The sequence below is a fragment of the Acanthopagrus latus genome, chromosome 1 (genome assembly GCF_904848185.1).
Source record: "Acanthopagrus latus isolate v.2019 chromosome 1, fAcaLat1.1, whole genome shotgun sequence".
In the NCBI taxonomy this organism is placed as follows: Eukaryota; Metazoa; Chordata; class Actinopteri; order Spariformes; family Sparidae; genus Acanthopagrus; species Acanthopagrus latus.
In genome coordinates this window covers 16,562,837-16,582,189 of record NC_051039.1, presented here as the reverse complement: position 1 = coordinate 16,582,189, position 19,353 = coordinate 16,562,837, and the positions used below count along the sequence as shown (strand labels likewise).

At 41.4% G+C, this 19,353-nt stretch overlaps 1 protein-coding gene across 4 annotated transcripts; it reads right to left on the bottom strand.

Annotated features, from left to right (window-relative positions):
- Positions 1–1,521: 1,521 nt before the first annotated feature.
- Positions 1,522–11,203, bottom strand: fip1l1b (FIP1 like 1b (S. cerevisiae)). Of its 4 annotated transcripts, none has more exons than XM_037108357.1 (16): positions 10,921–11,202; positions 10,458–10,512; positions 9,798–9,864; positions 9,529–9,641; positions 9,069–9,133; positions 8,870–8,974; positions 8,645–8,775; positions 7,955–8,073; positions 6,571–6,624; positions 5,483–5,582; positions 5,222–5,372; positions 5,016–5,097; positions 3,715–3,770; positions 3,280–3,469; positions 2,897–3,043; positions 1,522–2,203 (listed from the first exon to the last, which is right to left on the bottom strand). In XM_037108357.1, exons 1-16 carry the CDS (start codon positions 10,997–10,999, stop codon positions 2,059–2,061), a joined length of 1,659 nt encoding a protein of 552 aa, XP_036964252.1. In that variant the 5' UTR covers positions 11,000–11,202; the 3' UTR covers positions 1,522–2,058. The 4 variants fall into 4 exon arrangements, with proteins under 4 accessions (XP_036964252.1, XP_036964259.1, XP_036964266.1 ...); XM_037108364.1 differs by having other exon boundaries at positions 1,522–2,200; XM_037108371.1 differs by lacking the exon at positions 6,571–6,624 and having other exon boundaries at positions 10,921–11,203.
- Between the last annotated feature and the right edge of the window lie 8,150 nt (positions 11,204–19,353).

Below are 19,353 nucleotides of genomic sequence, written 5' to 3'. Positions count from 1 at the left end.
CAGTTGTTCAGGAGAATGCTGCAACGCGTTTTTGCCGTGAAGCTCTGCAAATTTTACGAAACTTCACTTGGCTTTCCTCCAGAATTGGTGTAGAGGATCTGTGCTTATTTGGCAACACAGTCTCTTAACATAAAATTGGGAGTTAAAGCAATAAACTACTCTGCCCCTTAGAGGAGCATGGCAAAAACTGTATATATTCAAACATGACTTGCATATTATTTAGCACATTTTTGTAATAATCAGCTTCATACTTTTTGACCCATTTAGATATAAATAGCATAACAAATGCTGAATTTTTATTACATTTTTAATCACTCTTGTACATATGAGAGAGAACACCCTTTATCATTTGTATGTATTTGCTTTTAACAGCTGTAAACATTTATCTCCTGTGGTCAGGCAGCAGTAGTTTCTACATAAAATTCAGTGTTGCAATATTGACATATTAAGCTTGTTTCATCAGTGTTTCTCCCTGATATGACTCTATCTGCAGCGATGTCACGTGTCATGTTTTCAGTTTGCAACTTCAGTTCAGTCACCCAATTTTGCCAAGTTGTTTCTTCCTCTTAGGAGAGATGAAAAACATGACATGACATGCTGGTGATCATGATGAAGGTGATCATGGCTTCGCTTCTGCTCACTTACTATACCTACAAATCTCTCCTGTTTTTGTGTTTAAAAGATTTTAAAATCCTCAAGCAGGACAGCTGGCAGACCTCATAAATAGAAGAAAACTTAATTTCCACAATCAAATTAGCTTATTAAGATGCAAAATAAATCAGGAACACACTTATCTCTTCTTAACTGATAGTGATTGCTTTTATCAGACTGTCACAGCTCAAAGGAGAAGAAAGTCCCTCACACACTTCATCCTCTAGGTGGCTCTAAACCCGTTTCTTTATCAAGCTCTCCTTTTTTATGAGCCTTCCAGTGTGGCTCCCGCATGAAGCTTTATTTTGTCTTCAGGTGACAGACTTTTAAATCAACTGTCTCCCTCACCAGCATATATTCACTTTTCTATGAGCTCATAAAACCAAAGCAAACAGACCAGGGGGAAGAGGCTTTGACCTGTTTGAAGAACATATGGGATCTCTATGGAATAATGGAGAGTTATATTGGTCTCCTGACACATTTTGTTCTAAGTATCTAAATGTAATGTGCAAAACGTTTGTATTAAAGCACTTATACGTGACCTGTACTTTGTGCAAGGATTATTAGGCAGGCCACCTGTCAATATACTATGTAATATACTATTTAATTTGCATTGAAAATGTTTTGAGATGTTTAAACACACACACAAAAAAAAACATTTGTGTTAATTTCTTTAGTACAAGGTGCATGGTGATTTTTAAACAATCCAAAATTATTCAGATTACATTTACTTTTACCAATAACAAAAAAATGGCCGCCTCCTCTATATTCAGTGACTAACTAGATCTCAGAGTAATTTCAAATACCCTCGAATATTATGTAAAGAGTTACTGGATTATTTATTCCAAGAAAGGAAGTCACAAAAACAAATCTTATCAAAAGTGTTTTTTTTAATTGAACTTAACAAACTGAGAGCTCTCTATAGATGTCTTCATACAGCACAAGAACAAAAGGACAACAAATAAACAAAAGACAGAAAAGGAGCAAAATCTGCTGCTCATCGTGATCACACAACCAAATCTCTCAGCATGACCTAATCGTTACAGCGGTGCTCAGAGAGGAGGGCTGAGGGGCCGAGGAGAGAGGGAGGAGGAGGAGGAGGAGGCCACAGACAGATCGCGCCCTGTCTGCTGTCAGCTAGTGATGGAAAGACAGATGAAGTAAAAAGGACGGCCATCCCCTCCTTCACCACCTCCTCTGCTCCATCCTTTCTCCATCTGAAGTGATGGTGAGGATGAACGACAGGAGGATGAAGGAGAATTGAGATTGATGGAGAGGGAAGTGACAGGACGCATCGATCACTGTGACTTCCTGGTTTTCTTGGTCTCATCTTCTCCCTTTTGCTTCTTTCTTATGTTGGTGGTTGGAGACGGACAGAGGAAGAGGACAAGCAGGAGGCGGTGATCGCTACTCCATGCCCTCCTGGTTCTCTTGGTCTGCTCCGATATCCTCACTGGCCTCTTTGCCTTCCTTGCTCCTCTTGCTTTTCTTGTGTTTGTGCCTCCGGTGGCTGTCGCCCTCTTCGCTGTCATGCCTCCTCCTGCTACTGCTGCTAATCAAAGGAGAAGGACAGAGGTGCAGACAGGACAGGGGAGATTGAGAGGTAGTGGGGAGAGATCGGAGGGGGAGTAAAGGGCAGGGAGGGAAGGCCATAAAGTGAAGAAGCAGGAGAAGGGCAAAGAGAGAAAGACGATCAATGAGTGAAGGAAAGACAATAGGAAGTTAAATGGAGCCAAAAGGATGGTGCAGCATGGAGTTCCTTTTTAAACAATGGGTCCTAAATTTCAGAGGTAGACGAAGGCAACTTGTCATTTCACTAACTGCCAACAAGACATGAGAAGTTGCTCTTGCACCTGTCAGATTTTACATGAACTGTATCTAGCGAGCTAAGAGAACACTGGCTCCTGATTCCAGCTGACTTTTTTTAAATGTTTCAAGCTAATCTGCTTTAAGATGATAGAAAGTTTTTAAATGTGCAATTCATGGCTACACCCATGATGTCATGCTAAATGCTTGAGGCTAAAGCTAAGATGTCTGCATCTTCACCAGTTTGTGCTTCATGTTAAAGATGAAACAATATTTCTTTTTATTTACAAGTATAACCAGAAAAGTTAAGATCATTCTCCAACTTATTTTTGTTCAGCCGCTTTGATCACATACTTGTTAGTATGTTATATATTCAGGGGATGATTTAATGAACAATCAACTGGTCTCAGAGAGAAGTTTTCCTTGTTCTTATATTTACCTGCGAGAGGACTTGTGGCGACCCTCCTCTTTCTCTCGATGCCGCCTCTCTCTGTGTCTTTCCTCCTTCTCTCGGCTTGCTCGCTCCCGATGTCTCTCTCCGTAAGCTCGCTCCTGGTACTCACGGTAACGATATCGCTCCTCCTCACTATCGAAGTTGAAGGTACAAGTTTTACTTAATGTAATGTTTGCATGCACACCAAATAATGTACATTCTCTGGCCAGAAATGCAGCTTTTAAATGTTGAAGTAAATTAACAAATATTTTATCAGTCTGATTCTGACTGAGTGCCTCACCCTACAACATGTGGAGCTAATGTGTGCTTGTACGAATGAGAGTGTGTGTGTGTGTGTGTGTGTGTGTGTGTGTGTGTGCCCCTCTCACCTGGTGTAGCCCATAGCTGAAGGGCTGTGTTCCCTCTCTCTCTCCCGCTCATGCGTCCTCTCTCGGGGCCGTTCCCTCTCCTTTTCTCTCTTGTCATCTCGGCGGGGATAGTAGTCCCAGGATTTGGAGTTGTCTATCATGGTGGGCCATGGAGGAGGCACACCTCCAGCCATGGGTGGGGGGTAGGCACCTGGAAAATATAAAGAAGAGCCGAGCCGAATTAGAAAACACTAACACCAGCTATGTGAATAACAAGGAATTCTCATTAGCTTCCTTCTGTAAAAATATCCTTGTTTGTCTTCTTTTACATATTTTTCCGGTCATTATTTTCCACATGTATCACAACAGATCTCTTATCAGTGGACTGAAAACAAGTAATGACATTTGTTGTGTTGTTGAGGTTTTAAAATCTGATTATGTTGTACGGCTTCCTACCTTGAGGGAACGGGTAAGGAGGGAGAGACCGTCCATCATAACCTCCAGGGTGACCACTGTGGAAACAAAAGAAAAGAAACATGTTACAGTGTGTGCATGCATGTGTGAACAAATCTAACTGCCGGAATGAAAACAAGTTATATTTATTTAGATAGGAAACTAACAGTGTTCAGATGAATGGATGAGAAACTATGGGAAACATCATGAAACATACAATAAACAATATAAATATCTTCCTTTTGGTTTCCTCAAGGAGTCACATTAATATGAGTTTTCATAAAAGACACTTTCTACAATTCTGTAAAAATGAAGAATAACCTTTGAGATGCATGCAGCTTGGGAATCACTTGGCTAGTAATCTTTTCAGATGGGTGAAAGATCTTTTTATTTGTAAAAGGACAATAATGTAGTTCAGCTATTTCAATTAAACACTCTGCAACCAGTAGAACTGGAATCTGACTGGAGGAAAAAAATGGAATCATAAAAATAAAATGCATTGAGTCTCAAGCAGGAACAACAGTAAAACACTCAGTCTGTCATTATCAATAAATTCACAGAAGTTATTATTACAGTAACTGTTGCTTTTTACTGCACTAAGATTTTACTCTTCTGGGCATTAAATCTCAGTGTTGCCATCTGAAGACAGCAGGACAGATCTTTGTTGACAATCTGCAGACCCAGATTCGAGATGTGCCGCTGTCCACTCAGTTTATCCTCATTAAATCACATGCAAGTGACAGCAGGCTGCTAGAAAGCAACACCTCACACATCCCTCCGACTGGTCTGCTGTAACTCGAGTTTATAACTTCATTTATTCATTCACGGAAGATATGGTGTTCCCATTTGCAGCGTGAAATATAGCAGAATTATTACTGAAAGACTGTCAGAATGATTGGATTGTATTAACAGCTTCATTAAACTATCATTTATGATTTGCTTCTATCATTGTACTGAATAACGGTTTATAAAAAAGCTGACCATCTGTCTCTAGCTTCAGATTTGTGGTGCCTCTCTGCACCTCCCAGACAACAACATGATTTCCTGAGGAAGCCAGCGCTGCCATGTTTCACTGTGATTGGCTCCGCTGTTTTCAGAGCGACAAGATCAGTGATGTGACTGGCTGAGCCCCTCAATCCGCCCTTTTGCACCTTGCACTGTTGCACCAACTTGATCAAAGATAGCAGGTGCATGTGGATTCACCCACACAGTCTGTGCAACCACGAGACACTGCTTTGCACTCAATGCTTAGTTTGTGAGATTAAAGACCCTTAGTGTGTGCAAGTGTGTTTAACGTGTGTTACCTGTCCATAGTGGGGATAATAGCAGGAGGGGGCCCACTAGGTGGAGGAGGAAAACCAGGAGGGGGGACAGTAATGGGCAATCCTACAATGGAGACAAAGAGAGGAGAGAGGATACAAATGTTATCAAGCAGAGCTCTTTAAAAAACATCCAGCTGACAAAAAAACAAAAAAAGAAAAGAAAGGAATGACGATTATGATGAGCTTACTGGGCGGAGGAATGAGTGGGGGTGCAGCGCTGACATTGGGTGGTGGAGGGAGGAAAGGAGGTGGCGGTATGTTTGGAGGAATTGGTCCAGGAGGGAAGAAGGTAGGGATCTTAGCTGGAGTCGGCTCAGCATCTGACTGTTCAGCAATCACCTGCACAACAAAAGACAGAGGGGTTGTGATGACAAAATACACGCAGACTTCTTTTAAATCAAAACAAAATAATTTGTTTGATTCAGAGCGACAGTCTTGTGTCTGCGTACCTGGATATTGTTGCCCTCCAGATTGTGTCTGCGTCGCCCTTCAACCCTGCTGATGGTGGCCGTCCCCCCACCGATAACATCTATAGTGCCGCTCGTCTTCCTGGAAACAGAATACAAAAAATAAAAAAACAGGGCACTGAGCAGTACTCAACACAAATGACACGTTCACATACACACCCTCTACTTCTGAACACACAACAACTATTGTGCTTAAAACTAATTCACATGAAAGTGTCTAACAATGCAGTCCTCATTCATTTCAGCAGACAGCACACTTTGACAGATATATGATGACAACTACAGGCCAACTGACACCAGACATTCTAAGTTGAATAACATTGTAAATCTACCTGTCAGAGCTCTCTACTGGCCAAAATATGTGATGACAGTAACGTTTTTTAATTACCTCAAATAAACTTTTTCATATCTCTATTGCAATTTCTTGATACATAACTGCCAACATACACGATATCAATATAATCTGCAATGAGATAATATCATCTGATACATGCCTGACTAGCCGATTTATTGTAGCTCTAACATGAACCATATTCAGTTACTTTTAGGTTTGGTCAATGATTCATTTAGCTCTCTAAACTTCAAATTCATTTCTATAAGTGCCAGAAAAAAATGTTAAATGGTGACTTAACCAGGTGAATCATGTAAGAAAAATATTAGTTAATAAAAGCATCTAATTTTTTTTAAAAACTTTTTTAAAACCCATCTGTGCATCACATCAAATCAAACCACCTCTAGCCTTCTCACGAAGACCAAAGTAAAGCCGGACCACTATGCAATAAAACATTAATTTCTAACTTGACATCTGTAAACTGCAACAACAGGCGACCAAAAAAATGAGCGGTGGATTCAGCTAACAATAACCCTCTACTTCACGACACATGCACATCAATCACCCCATTAGACAGAAACAACAGCAAAAAGAAAGAATCTTTGGAGCCTTGGAAGTAGCGCCGGGAGTTTTTCTGTGGTCACGTTTCATGGTCAAGAAAAACGCCAGGCCCCTCGATTTAACACATTTCCCCATCAGGCCCATTTTACTAAGTAGGGACAAGGCCATGACCACTTACGTATAATAGGACATGTCCTGAACAGGCGGGCCAGTCCACTGAGGGGGAGAGATCCTACCATTTTGAAACAAAGGACAGGGGTAAAGGAGATGAGAGTAACAACGGCTCTAACACACACAAACACTCACATACAGCCCACGGGATGGCGACCTATCTTAACCCCGGCCCTCTGGAGGTGACCAGGTGTGTTTTGCCTGTCACTGTAAGTTTAGATGGTGTCTGAGCATAGCACCAAAAAATGTTTTCACTGTGCAGCCTTCAACACAAACTGTTGCTGCCACACAGACCAGCCTTATTAAGATGGCTAGTTCACTGTATGAGGTGTGATCACTTCCCCTAAATCTCTTCCTCTAGTCCTCCCTTTTCTAGAAACATAACCTAAGTTTCCTCTCCAAATGTAGCACAGATCTTAAATGACTTTCCAGATAATCTGCAAAAGAAAATGAGAATTATTGCATGTTACACCATACAAGACTAAATATCTGAATAAACCATTGCAAAAGAAGACGAGGATCCAGCAGGATGACATATTAAAAAAATTTTAAAAAACATGCAGAAAAGAGGATATATGTAAATACAGCATTTATGTTCGTTTACAATCTCCTCATTGCTTCAAAGAGGTTTTCAAGTGGGAAGAGGGTGGAGCAGAGGGCTCAGTGGAAATTAAAATGACATGCTTCTTGTACATCATGACTTATGTTTATGTTAAGTGCATAAAAACAGGTGGATGGAACAAAATCTGTGGTTTGCAAATCAACGTGTCTGTATATGGACTTTGTAGGGGGTACAGCAGGACAACACTTCATTGCAGGACCAACTTGAACTAATCATCTGCACTCTCTCCTCCTGTCTGTCTGGTCTGTCACAGGATGCGAATGCCACAGCTTTGGACTGTAGGGATAATTAGAGGACCAGTTGGTGTCATCAAGAGTGCTGTTGTTTCCAGCCAGAAGTACAAGAGCGGGTGAGACGGAGGCTATGTTACTTTCTCAAAGTGGTATCACATTGTGGGGCGCTATTGTGATTTGTGATATGCAGCCAAGAGAATCCTGCTGCGTTGCAGCACATCTACTGAGTACAGTCAATTCAGCCTAGCTGCTTTCGGACACAATTTTGCAAATTGATTTGTCTAAATTTGGGTGGTTATCTTTTTGTTTTTGCGACCAACGCAGCTAAAATGGTTTACGACCCAGAAAAAAATACATAAAGTGAACATGACATCACATACAGTTGTGGTTCTTGCTTACCATCCCCTGCATCTGGCTTTTTATTTTTGCAATTATTGTGAGAATCTTTTTTCTGTACACATTACTTCTAGTGGTAACTGCTTGTGCATAATATTATCAGATATCTCATTGAATGGAGATTAAAACGGAAGTGTTACCTGGTGACCTGAGTGACAGCAGACTTGTACAGGTTGACAGGAGATGTGAAGTCTGGCTTAGAGGTGTGAACGGGCAAACTGGATATGTCCTTCTCATTACCTGTCCTTCCCTGCTGAACCTAAGAAAAAAAAATATGTTCATCAGTATAGTTCAATGTGTTAGTCACTGTAGAGAAACTCTCTTTATAACAATGTAGACATAGTGGAAACTGCTTGGGTCAGAGATGATTCTGTAAAACTTCTGTTTAAATAATTTGCTTATGGTAATCAAGCAGTCTGCTTACAGTTGGGTCTTTTCATTCATAACAAGCTGTCCGTTTCATAACTTCATAATCATGATAGAAATATACAAATGTGAGACAGATGGTAAACATGAGAAATAAAGGTCAGTTAAAAGATCCTCCACATCGATTTGACCCAGACAGACGGGATCGGCATTACAGGTTTCCACGTGTAGGAAATAAAAATATTTACTTTAGTTAATATTCCTCTTACTTAAAAAAGGGAGTTAAGTGATTCTTATGTATGAAGTTTCCAGTCAGACAAGGCAACAGACCTAAAAATATATTCAGGAAGTTGGCAAACTGCCTGCTTCCAACTATGTGATGAGTGAGAGTGAGACTGAGGAAGAAAACAGACAGGGGGTGAAAGGTAACACAATTATAGAAAGAGTAAACACTCGTATCTCACAGTGATCTTGCTCGTCACTGAGCCGACAGTCGACACCTCCAGGCCCATACGCAACCTCTTCTGTTTTTCACAGTAAGCCTTCCACGTGTCTTCATTGAAGCCGTAGTTAAAGTAGTCTGACAGATCCGCTCCTACACACACAGACATACAAAGTTGTGAAATACTGAACATGCCTAGAGGAGCAGTTACACATTTTGACAGTGTATTAGCCACACAAACACAAACCTGGCTTCCTCCAGGGTTTCTCTTCAAAGGACTCCATTTCCGCCTCCAGCACTGGAACCCCATTTATGTTCCCAGGAGCATCCAGATCCACTCCCTTCAGCTTTGCTGTTAATGAGAAAAGCTGCACAGATTAGTACGGGTAATGAAAAGCTGCTTTTCAGTCCGAGAAAAAAACTAAAGAAAAAGAAGGGACCAATACCTTGTCCATATGGTCTCGAGCCTGCTGTCTTAATATTGAGATTGACAGGTGGAGCTCCATAAGTTCTGGGAGGGAAAAAAATTATTGAAAGCTGCTCAGTGATACAGTTTCTCTCGAGATCGACTGTCGGATTCACCAGATGCGGTACTGTGTGCAAGCAACGAGCAAGAACAATTAATTAGGTGGCAATTGTTCCTCTTGGTCTACCAACTGTGTAGTCAACAAATCAGTGTTGGTCTCAGTTACTTTTATGTGTCACTCCATAACTCAACAAGCTATTTACTTTATGCCAAAGCATCAACAAGCTCATTTTGAAATCAAAACTCTTATTTGAAACAGAGACAAAAGACAATGAAAATAATCAATTTCCCTCTGTTTACAACTAACATTACAGACATTAAGTCAGTTTATATTTAAAGATGCCACTGTCTGTTAACATCCTAGTTTGACTTAAACTTACGTGTATTGTGGTGCTCCGGTTTTAATGTCTCCAATGGTGACGCGGACATCATCGTCGTCGTCATCACTGTCGCTGTCACTGTCAACATCCTCACCTGCAGCTTCACCTGTGGTCTAACATACCAAGGGGGGGAAAGGATGAGACAACCATTTCTCAGAGGGAAAGATAAAAACTAAGAGAGGAATAATGTCTGAGTACATAAAAAAAAGACAAAATATACAGCACATGTTGCAACTCAAACTTTGTCTATGTGCATGACAGCGGCCTACCTCAGAGGCCACTCCATTCCCTGTAGCGTGTGCAGCAGCATCCTCTGTCGAAGCGTCAGCAGGTGCACTGATGACAAGATGAAGCATTAAACATACAGATGGCAAATAACAACCAAATACTTGCTGTTTTGTTTGTCCCCAGCTCTGTGTGAAGTTACGTAATGCCCCAAAGAAGTATCCATTTCCAGTCTTTGAAGCCATCTTTACAATAACGATTTGCAGATGTTAAGGACTAAAAGGTAAACTTTGAGACAACTTAGTCCAATTATTTTTCCTACAGCATTTTTTTCCTGGTTGACCCGTTTGCTTGCATCTATATATCAGTTGGAAAATACTAAGAATGTTTTTAGTGGATCCATAGTAATTTAATTTACTTTCACGTGTCTTTACAACTGTAATGTGTATATTCTAAAAAAAAAAACATGCAGAGCTGGTCAACTGCCTATTTATCTTTACATTTTTTCTTGTAAAATCTCTGATTTCATTCCTGTGGAAGAGGATACTGAGAGGTGACTTTTGTGCTTCTTCAAACTGTATGTTTTATTTTGAGCTGCTGTGAGCAGCACCACCTCCCCCGGATCTAAACTTGTGTCCTCTGAGTATTTAAGTCACTTACACAAATCCAGGTTGATTATAAGGGTGAACGCAGGTGTTAAGTACCTGACTGCAGCATTCAGTTTGGCCTCTTCGTCTTCATCTTTGCTCTCAGACTCATCTGAAAAATGAAGGATGAATAACAGTTATTTTTAACAACAAATAGCCAAAGAGGCTAACCATTAGCTGTCCATGTTTATGCACATAATCTATTCCAGAGCGACCGAAGTTGTATTTACTACATTCTAAGGTTACATACTAAGTTAACATGTGACAGAGACATCTTTCGCCACGATTTGTGTGAAGTTATACGGCTGCAAAAAGGCCGTCAAAAGCAAATCAAACTGGCGCTGCTAGCTTAGCAACCAGGCTAAGTCTCAAGCAAGCTTCATATTGTCATTACATCACACAGCTAGCAGCTAGCAGCTCACGATTATATTAGAGCAGTCCACAAACACACACTGATCCACGTCTCTGACGGCCAAGAGGAATTGTGTTTGCAGGCACTGAATGTCTTTTTTGTTTGTACCTCCATACAGCCATTCCTCCTCCTCGTCTCCAGCGCTAGCATCAGTGGTGGTTGTTTTGTCCGCTTCCTCCGCAGACATGTTCAGCTAAACACGGAGCGATACGCCAGCAGCAAACAACGTTCAACAAACGCTCCTGAATGTAATTATAGTTACAATTTCTCCCTTCAGCGGGAGAAGCGCGGTTATGTAAAAATAAGTTATGCCTTCAGAGATTCATCTCGAGCCCTCTGCGAGTGTGTGCGAACCCGGAAGTGGTTGTTGGTGTCCCGCTAAGGTCGGAGTGGTGGTGCAGGAAACACAGCGCCCCCCGGTGGACGAGAAGACACACAGCGCTTCAGTCAGGTGGTGCTGGTTGGGTCAAAATCTTACTTATGTAAATTAAGCACAAATAGGTCAATTATAAGCACTGAAGTTCATAATTATGAAGAATGATCTATTTCAGACTAATGTAGCATTGTAGTATAAATAGTGATAGAGAGAGAGAGAGAGAAAGTTCGAGTACCTCAAAACTGTACTCAAGAACAGTACCTGAGTAAATATATATACATTGGTGTAAATTGAGTTAAATAAATTGACTTAAGTACTCAGCATATCATGTGTTTTTGTCATAATATAAGAAAAGCTGTGTTAAGTGAGAATGGTTCTCAGAAGGTGGTTTGACTGAATGCTGTGACTCTACTTTAAAAATGACAGTAGTCATATGACACAGAGGCTGAGGAGGTTTCTGACCCCCTTTGGACCTTGAGGCAAATAATGACTGGAACAACAGAACACAACAGTATGTGTTCATTTGTGTCCACATGCATTTGGCCAGAAAGTGTGAGAACATGCAGTAATGTGGAATTGTTATATAGCGATATAGATAATCAGAGAAGTTTTGGGTTTAATTGCTGGGCTGCCAAGGAAATGCATTTAGACTGCTCAGTGGACTTAATGAGCAGCTACAGGGTGTAATGATCAATAGCCTGTATAAGTAAAATTGTTGAGATGTAAAACAGGAGACATATAAATAGCTTTTAATTACTGTGTTTGTATACCACTTCTCTTACTGCACAAACTCTTAAAAAGCAATAAAGCAGAGGACACTAATACACATACAATGAAAAATAAGAAGATTAAGAGAGACTAAATAATGTATGAAAATGTATCATAATCCAGAAGATATTAAATAACCCAGGTCAACTAAAAGCCAATTTAAAACATATTTTGAGCTCAGGCTCCGTGGCGGTAAACCACAGTCACCTCTGGTCATAAATCCAGATTTAGAAGCTGTGAGAAGAGCTAATTCTATTGACCTAGGTGTGCACTCCTGCATGTATCAGCTTAGTAGGTCTTGGATCTTGGACACAATCCATGTAATGTCCTCAGAGTAATTCAGAATTTATATTCTCTATAAAAAAAACTGGACTGACATTCAAGCCGTCCTGCATGACGTGTCTTGGTCGTTCCAATATATAAAATCACATCTTTCCCAGCATTATCAACCACATTTATTATCAGTTATCATTCATGTACTTACACATGAACTCTGGCAGTATTTTGATTCACAAATACAGGTTTAAATGAATGACAGTTTTACTTGTAGCCATCCGCCTTCTTTCATACGTTTGCGAAACCGAGCAGCAGCTGCAGTCTCCTCATCAGTGGAATGTCTCTCGTGATTGATGGTGTGGTTCAGTTTGCGCAAGAAGTTAATGCATAGAGGATTGTTAATGCATTCATGGCCCATGACCAGTTAAGTGGAGGCTCTGTCCACTTAAGCTTTGTCAGTAAATGAAGAGGAAATCTGTGGATTCTCTCACTCTCTCTTCTCACCACCACTTTGGCTATTATCACTTCTGTGCAGTGGTGATTATACAGAGGTGTGGACAACAGTCATTCACACATACTTGGATGCATCTGATACTGGAATTAGACTGATAAAGGGAACATGTCGGTGCACGTACATGTGGATATAGACACACAAAGGACACGCACACTTACACAAAGTTAATTTTATATTTCTGAGTACATTGATTTGCTTCCCACTATTTGAGAACCACACAGGGGGTCATATGACAAGTACACCTAAAGTATCACATCACATGTGTGAGTTTTCATGTGAGTACACACACACACACACACACACACACACACACACACACACACACACACACACACACACACACAAAAGGATGAGGCGGTAGAGAGAGAGAGGGATGCCAATGGTCTCTCCGTTAAACTGATCATGGAAATTGCATTCACTCTGTCTCCCACAGTCTCATCTCTTCTCCAATCTCTGTTACTCATCTCTGGATCTGCCTCTGTGAATCTTTTGCTTGACTCCTCTTTTCCACCATTTGATGTTTCTCTTCCCCTCTGAATATTCAAATTTTTCAAATTCAAATTTGCTTGATTTACATCAACATATTTAGATACTTTTGCTCTCGTACAAGTTTTACATTGCCAGTATAAAAAAAATTCACACAACTCGCTACACAAGACTATTATTGGTGTCCAGTGAACATTGTGCTTTCCTGCAATTTGAGGATGGACCGATTTAAAAAGAAAGAAAGATTTCTTTAATGCATTCCTAAAACATTAATATATTTCAAAACAAAACAAACTAAAGGAAAAGTTGACATCTCTCTATCTTTTATTTGCTCCCTCCCTCCCTGCGTCCATCCCTCTCTCCTTACAGTGGATTAAGGAGCTTTATAGCCTCGTCGATGCTAATCAGGTTTATCCAGACAGAGGGCGATCATTGGGCTATCAGTAATTACGCACGCCGATATTAGCTTACTCAGATATGTGCCCTGGCACATTTTCAATCCACATCATCTCTTTGGATCAAACATATGGTCGTCTGAACAGTGTGATGCCATGTATAACAGCTTAACACGGCAGTTTCTACTCCTTTGTTGTGCAACACAAAGACCCATCTGCTGTGACAATAAATGCGTGTTTGTTTCAAGCTAAAGGCTGACATTATGAGATCAGTTGTTTCAAATGTGATTAGAGACGCTGTCACGCTTTATACTAATGCGCAATTAAGATTTGAGATTAATAATTTACTTTGCTCTGATGTTTCGCTTCAGAGGTTCAGTGCAAAACAACAGTGTGCAGCTACAGTAACATAGAATTTCTATGGGGATTTCTATAGGGAACAGGTTACGTTTTCTTTCTGATACATGTACGGTACAATGTATGTGAAGCCACAGCTAGCAGCCAGATAGCTTAGCTTAGCCACAGTTTATTGCAGGGCCCCTGAAAAGATCCAATAATGGGCCCCTCCACAAATCTGCTATGCTCATATCAACACATGCTCTCTCTCTCCCTCCTACATGAACACATGTAGATAATCTTTGCTATTATCAACATCATCTGCTGTCCAGCAGGTCGTGGAGGCTCATACACTGATGCCAGCTATATCTCTTGGCTATTGTCCACCTTTTCAGCCTTAATGGGAGCAGCATTCCCATGAGGTGACTATAAGAATATTGGATCATGACATTATCATTTGGGTATCACTCAACATTAGCGAGTTGTTAATTTGGATCAGTAATTATCTCAGGTTGTGTAGCCGGCTGCCCGCAGCGCTCTTCTGACATTGTGTACAAAAAAAACAATAGGCAAGAGGGGTTTTTTTCACAGCCCTGTCTCCAGGATATACTGTTAGCAATTAACCTTTTTGCAAACCACAGGGTTTTTCAAAAGGGGACACTTGTACCAAAAGCGGCATATCAGGGTCACATTATATTGGCTAACTTATTAGTTAGCTGTCACATCAGCATCATGGGGTAGCGCAGACAGAGGTGGCATTATCACAACCAACAAGGCTGGCAAACAGCCGACCACAGTTCAAGTCACACCAATGGATATTTGTAGGGACACCTGGGGGTATTTCTGGCTGTTTTATGACAACCAAAAAAGCAGATCGTATTGCCATGGGAAGTCAGACCAGGTGTTTTATGTCAAACCACGATGTTTTCCAAACCCTGACCCAGTGTCTATTGTGCCTAAACCTGCGCAGAGCACAAGCACAGTGCTGTGGCGAGAGAGAAATAGAAGATTCAACCTAAACAAATGTAAAGTTGTGACATAAAGGCATTCAGTTTTAACTTGTGTGTGTTTTTGAAGTTGCATTTTTCTTCCAGTGTAGAAATGACACTGGTATCACTCTTCAATCTAACTCACAGAAAGTAGATAAACATGTCACAAAATGTCGACCTCCGCAACACACCGTACATCACAGGATTCAGTCAGAGTGGATCTAAGGCCGTACCTTGTTTCTCTGAGGATATCTTATATATATATATTTATTTATTTATTTATTTATTTATTTATTTTCTTCTCCCACCTCTTTGTCCGATCTGTTAGATGGGTCATAATTGATATGTGCAGCACCACAATTGAACCAAGGATGGACACTTAGCAACCACATGGAGTGGGGTAAAAAAAAAAAAAGAAAAAAAAACCCCTCCACTGCACTGACTGTATTAAAGCAGAGGAAAGACAAATGGACACAGATATCAGGTTTATAATGTCCAGTCAGCAGACAGAGAACAGTGTTGGGTTGCATGAGAGAAAAAAAAAAAAAGGTAACGCCGAGCTTTCAGCCAATCACTGAGAGAGGAAACAATGAGATATTCTCCGAGTTGAGACGTGTATGTGTCCAGTTGTGTGAGCGTGTGTGTGTTCTCCTGTCAGTCTCATGTGGGGTTTGTGCAAACAGTCAAAAAAAAAAAAAAACAAGGTGTGTGTATGTGCCCGCCGTAGGGTGTGAAGATTGCTCCATTTGGAGGTGATTGAGTTATTATGTGTGTGCGTGCGTGTGTGTGTGTGCGTCACTAAAACAGAGAGAAGGACAGGACAGAGGAGGGAGGAGGGAGGAGGAAGGAGAGAGGAGGGAGAAGGGTAAGGTGATAGAGAAAGGAAAGAGAGAGAGAGGTACTGAGGAGAGAGGGAGAGAGAATGTTTTTCATTACGTAATCCAATCGAAGTGGCTATTTTTCTTGTATAAAACCTCTGCTGCCCTCTGCGAGACCGCTGTCCTCATCTGTCTAAAAGCACTGAGTGAGTCATGCTGTGGATCCACACACACACACACACACACACACACACACACACACACACACACACACACACACCAAGTCACAGTGAGTCAGCCTCGATCTGCTATAGCCGCTCACCTCAGTAATGAATAATGTAATAGGGAGAGGCATATAAACTGCTCAAATGACATGTGAACTCATTGGGCAGGTGGACATATGGATGATCCCGATGGACGCACACTCACACACACACACACATACACACACGCACAGTGACATCTTCGTAGGCAGCTGGACTATGACCTGGTGAACAGGTGGACTGTACTTTGACACCTTGAGGTGCAGGTTTCCATTGTCTCTGTTGGTCCCGTAGTCTGCGTTAGTTTGCCTGTTTTGTTCCCACATCGGTCCCGTTCTCTGTGTATGTCTTGTTCCTGGTGTCCTTCAAGAAGCTTGGGCCTGACTGTGGTGCAGCTTGTACTGAAGTCAGTGGAAGACCACACTTCAGAGAGGAGGTTAAAGACATAATTTTTTCCCCCAAACGACTGACAGGGCTGATGAATGGTGATGAAGCGGGATAGGTCCGAATGATTGCCGCTGGTGAGACTGCAATCACGCAGCGAACAAGAGCCTTTCCTGTCACAAACCCATGGAGCGAGCAACGAGACGATAAAGACAACAGTCATGAATCGGCTCTCTGAAGTGTGTTCTTTCATCTTCTGGAGGCATTTCGTCATCAGAAGTCATACGACATAGTTATGTTAGGTTTTAGTGTGTTTTCCATGCATCTCCCATCTCCCCAAGCAAGACTCACTGACCTGACGACCCTTCATCCTCGTTTAGGTTCCTTAGTGTCCATGAGTTTGCTCCTCGTGGTTTCTGCAACCCTGCCTGGTTCATCCTGATTTGTACTTCATTTAGTTTTTGTATTTCTCTTGCAGTGTTGGGGGGCATTACCTGTTTGCCTTTTGATACTAGTTACATTTTTGTCACCTGCTTTTGCAGACCTCATCATTTTGCAAACCCTGACCAAACAGCCAGCATGTCTTTGTCTGAAGGTAACGGAATCTGCCAGAGAACACCTCTGAAGCTCGCTAATTAACTTGAATCTCATTTGGTTAATTTGTGCACAAACAAAGGGATAATTTCCCCTTTCACAGTGGGGGATATTATTCCTTGGCTTTGAACAGTTGCCAGGCAATCAGTGGAGACTCCAGGAGGTTATTGGTCCCAATCAAGAAATAGTTAGACATAAAATCCCACATTAAACAGCAAATTGTGCTCTTCAACACTTTTTGTTGTGCTTTAAACCCGCAGGCAAAGCTTGGGTTGCTTGCTGAGTTTTTTCTCCACTCCTGGATGCCTATGGGATCCTGATTGTGTTGTTTGATCGTCACTCAGCATTTGAACCAAGAAAATTCCTGTTCAACATAACCTCAGATTTGCACCAAATAGATTTAAAAAAAAAAGTGTCTGTCCTGAGGCACTGATTCTTTTGTTCTTTTAATCTTCTATTTTCTATAGTCTATTTCTGACTCCTGGAAAGTAAAATTCCCCATTCTGTTAAACCAATCACACATATTGAGGCTTTTTCTATGCAATGCCCTGAAAGCTAATGTAACATTTTTTCACTTCCATTCCCTGAAAATGTGTGGGGCGCCCTGGGGAGGCCGTCCACCTCCCACTCTGAAACCCTCATGATTAAACAAACGAGCGTGTTAACCGGTAGGCTTGATGGTTGTTGTTAGGCAGATTTTGTTATGTGTCCCACGTTTCATGTCTTTGTGCTAAACCAAGCAAACCACCGGAGCCTCACATACATTTAGCAGACAGTGATACAGATCGTCTCATCCGGCACTCGGAGGGAACACAAAAATTTGCCCATTTTTCAAAATGCCGAGCTATTCCTGCAGTGTTCGTTTTACTGAGACCTTGACTATGTCGGCTGTGTGAACAGATTGTGGTGTCAGCCCTGTTTTGCTTGAGGAACAACAAAACTTGTTGTGCCACAAATATGCCCCTTTATAATAATACCCCTTTAAGGCATCACTGTCTTACAAAAAAACTTCTTTCTCAAGCACATGGTTGGGCTGCTACTGCCCTCTGTCACCCCAGGCTCCGGAGTCAAAAGCCTCCTCCCCTCCCCTCTACCATCGTCACTGTCTCTCATTATGTGATCAATATTCCTGCTTCAAACAGTCCCCACAAACTGTCTACTTTGTGCAATGATATCCTTAGAAAGAAGAGATATCTAATCGGACTGTGGTTCCACTTAAAGAGCAGGCAGTTGGTCCTCTTTGCATAGATATCAGGAAGTGAAAAACTGAGCCCCAGTCTGGATTTTTGTGTGTGTGCAGAGGTTTACTCACAGTTATTCTTTCTGTTCTTATCAATCTGATAAAAGAAAAAAAAATTACATGCCACGTTATGTTCAAGAATGTGGTCCAGACTGTAAAAAACAAAGCGACTCATTTTAAAATCAATAAAGTGATGTCCTGCTTACTTGCTCTAATTTATTTAGCTCTGTCCTGACATCATGTGCTGAGAACGGCAGTAGGTTAGAAAATTAATCATGTGTCCAAAAAGAAAAAAGAAAAGAAAAGAGATAATGATCCCAGTGTCCTCTCATCCAAACACACGCACACGCTCTGAAACATGCAGAACCAGCCAGAGGCATGAAGCGAATTAAATGGCTTCTCATGGTTTCTTAGTGGCCAAAGGCCCTGAAAATGAATTTGAAATGCTTCTTGGAAAAGTGGTTTGTGTTTTCATTTATTTTGTCACAGTCCTCTACAAACCAAAGCCTGACCCTCTATGACCCTTCTGATCCCGCTGCTTGTTTTGCGACAATTTCTTTAATTAATCAGAAACTGGATTGGTTACATGCTTCCAGTTCTGCGCAAATAATCAATGAAATGGTCAAGGGCTTTTCGTGCCCAGGGGCCCTGCGACAGGTTTTTCCAGCTTCGCTCTTTAACTGATGAAAGTCTGCCAAACAAACACGGTGGTGAGTTCAACTGACCGAATAAAAAGAATTCAAATGAGTGACAGTGTGCAGCCTTTGTTTCCTTTCCAGCTCACACATCGTTTAGTCCTACCGGCCAGACTTAATGGTGTAGAAGAGAAGGTTTATGACAAAGACATTTGTGAAGAGCTATAATAAAAGGAGGGACACTGGGGGCTCCATCCATCCATCGACCCGTCCTGCAGGGTTGCAGCGGTGCTGGAGCTGATCCCAGCTGACACTGGGGGCTACAAACACAAAAACATAAGGGGATATAAAGAATGGTATATCGAAGAAGACATCTGACCTAATGGACAGGTTCACCCGAATGTGAAAAACCAGTCATTATCTCCTCGCCCCCTTGTTCACAGAAATTTCTGGAGCTTCAAGGCAAA

Bases quoted from the DNA above. Each gene is read 5' to 3' on its own strand.
- fip1l1b (XM_037108357.1), bottom strand. From the start codon at position 10,999: ATGTCTGCGGAGGAAGCGGACAAAACAACCACCACTGATGCTAGCGCT. The intron at 10,513-10,920 runs GTACAAACAAAA...TTCATTTTTCAG, and splicing joins GGAGGAATGGCTGTATGGAG to ATGAGTCTGAGAGCAAAGAT. The intron at 8,975-9,068 runs GTATTGGTCCCT...TCTCATTAACAG, and splicing joins CTCGAGACCATATGGACAAG to CAAAGCTGAAGGGAGTGGAT.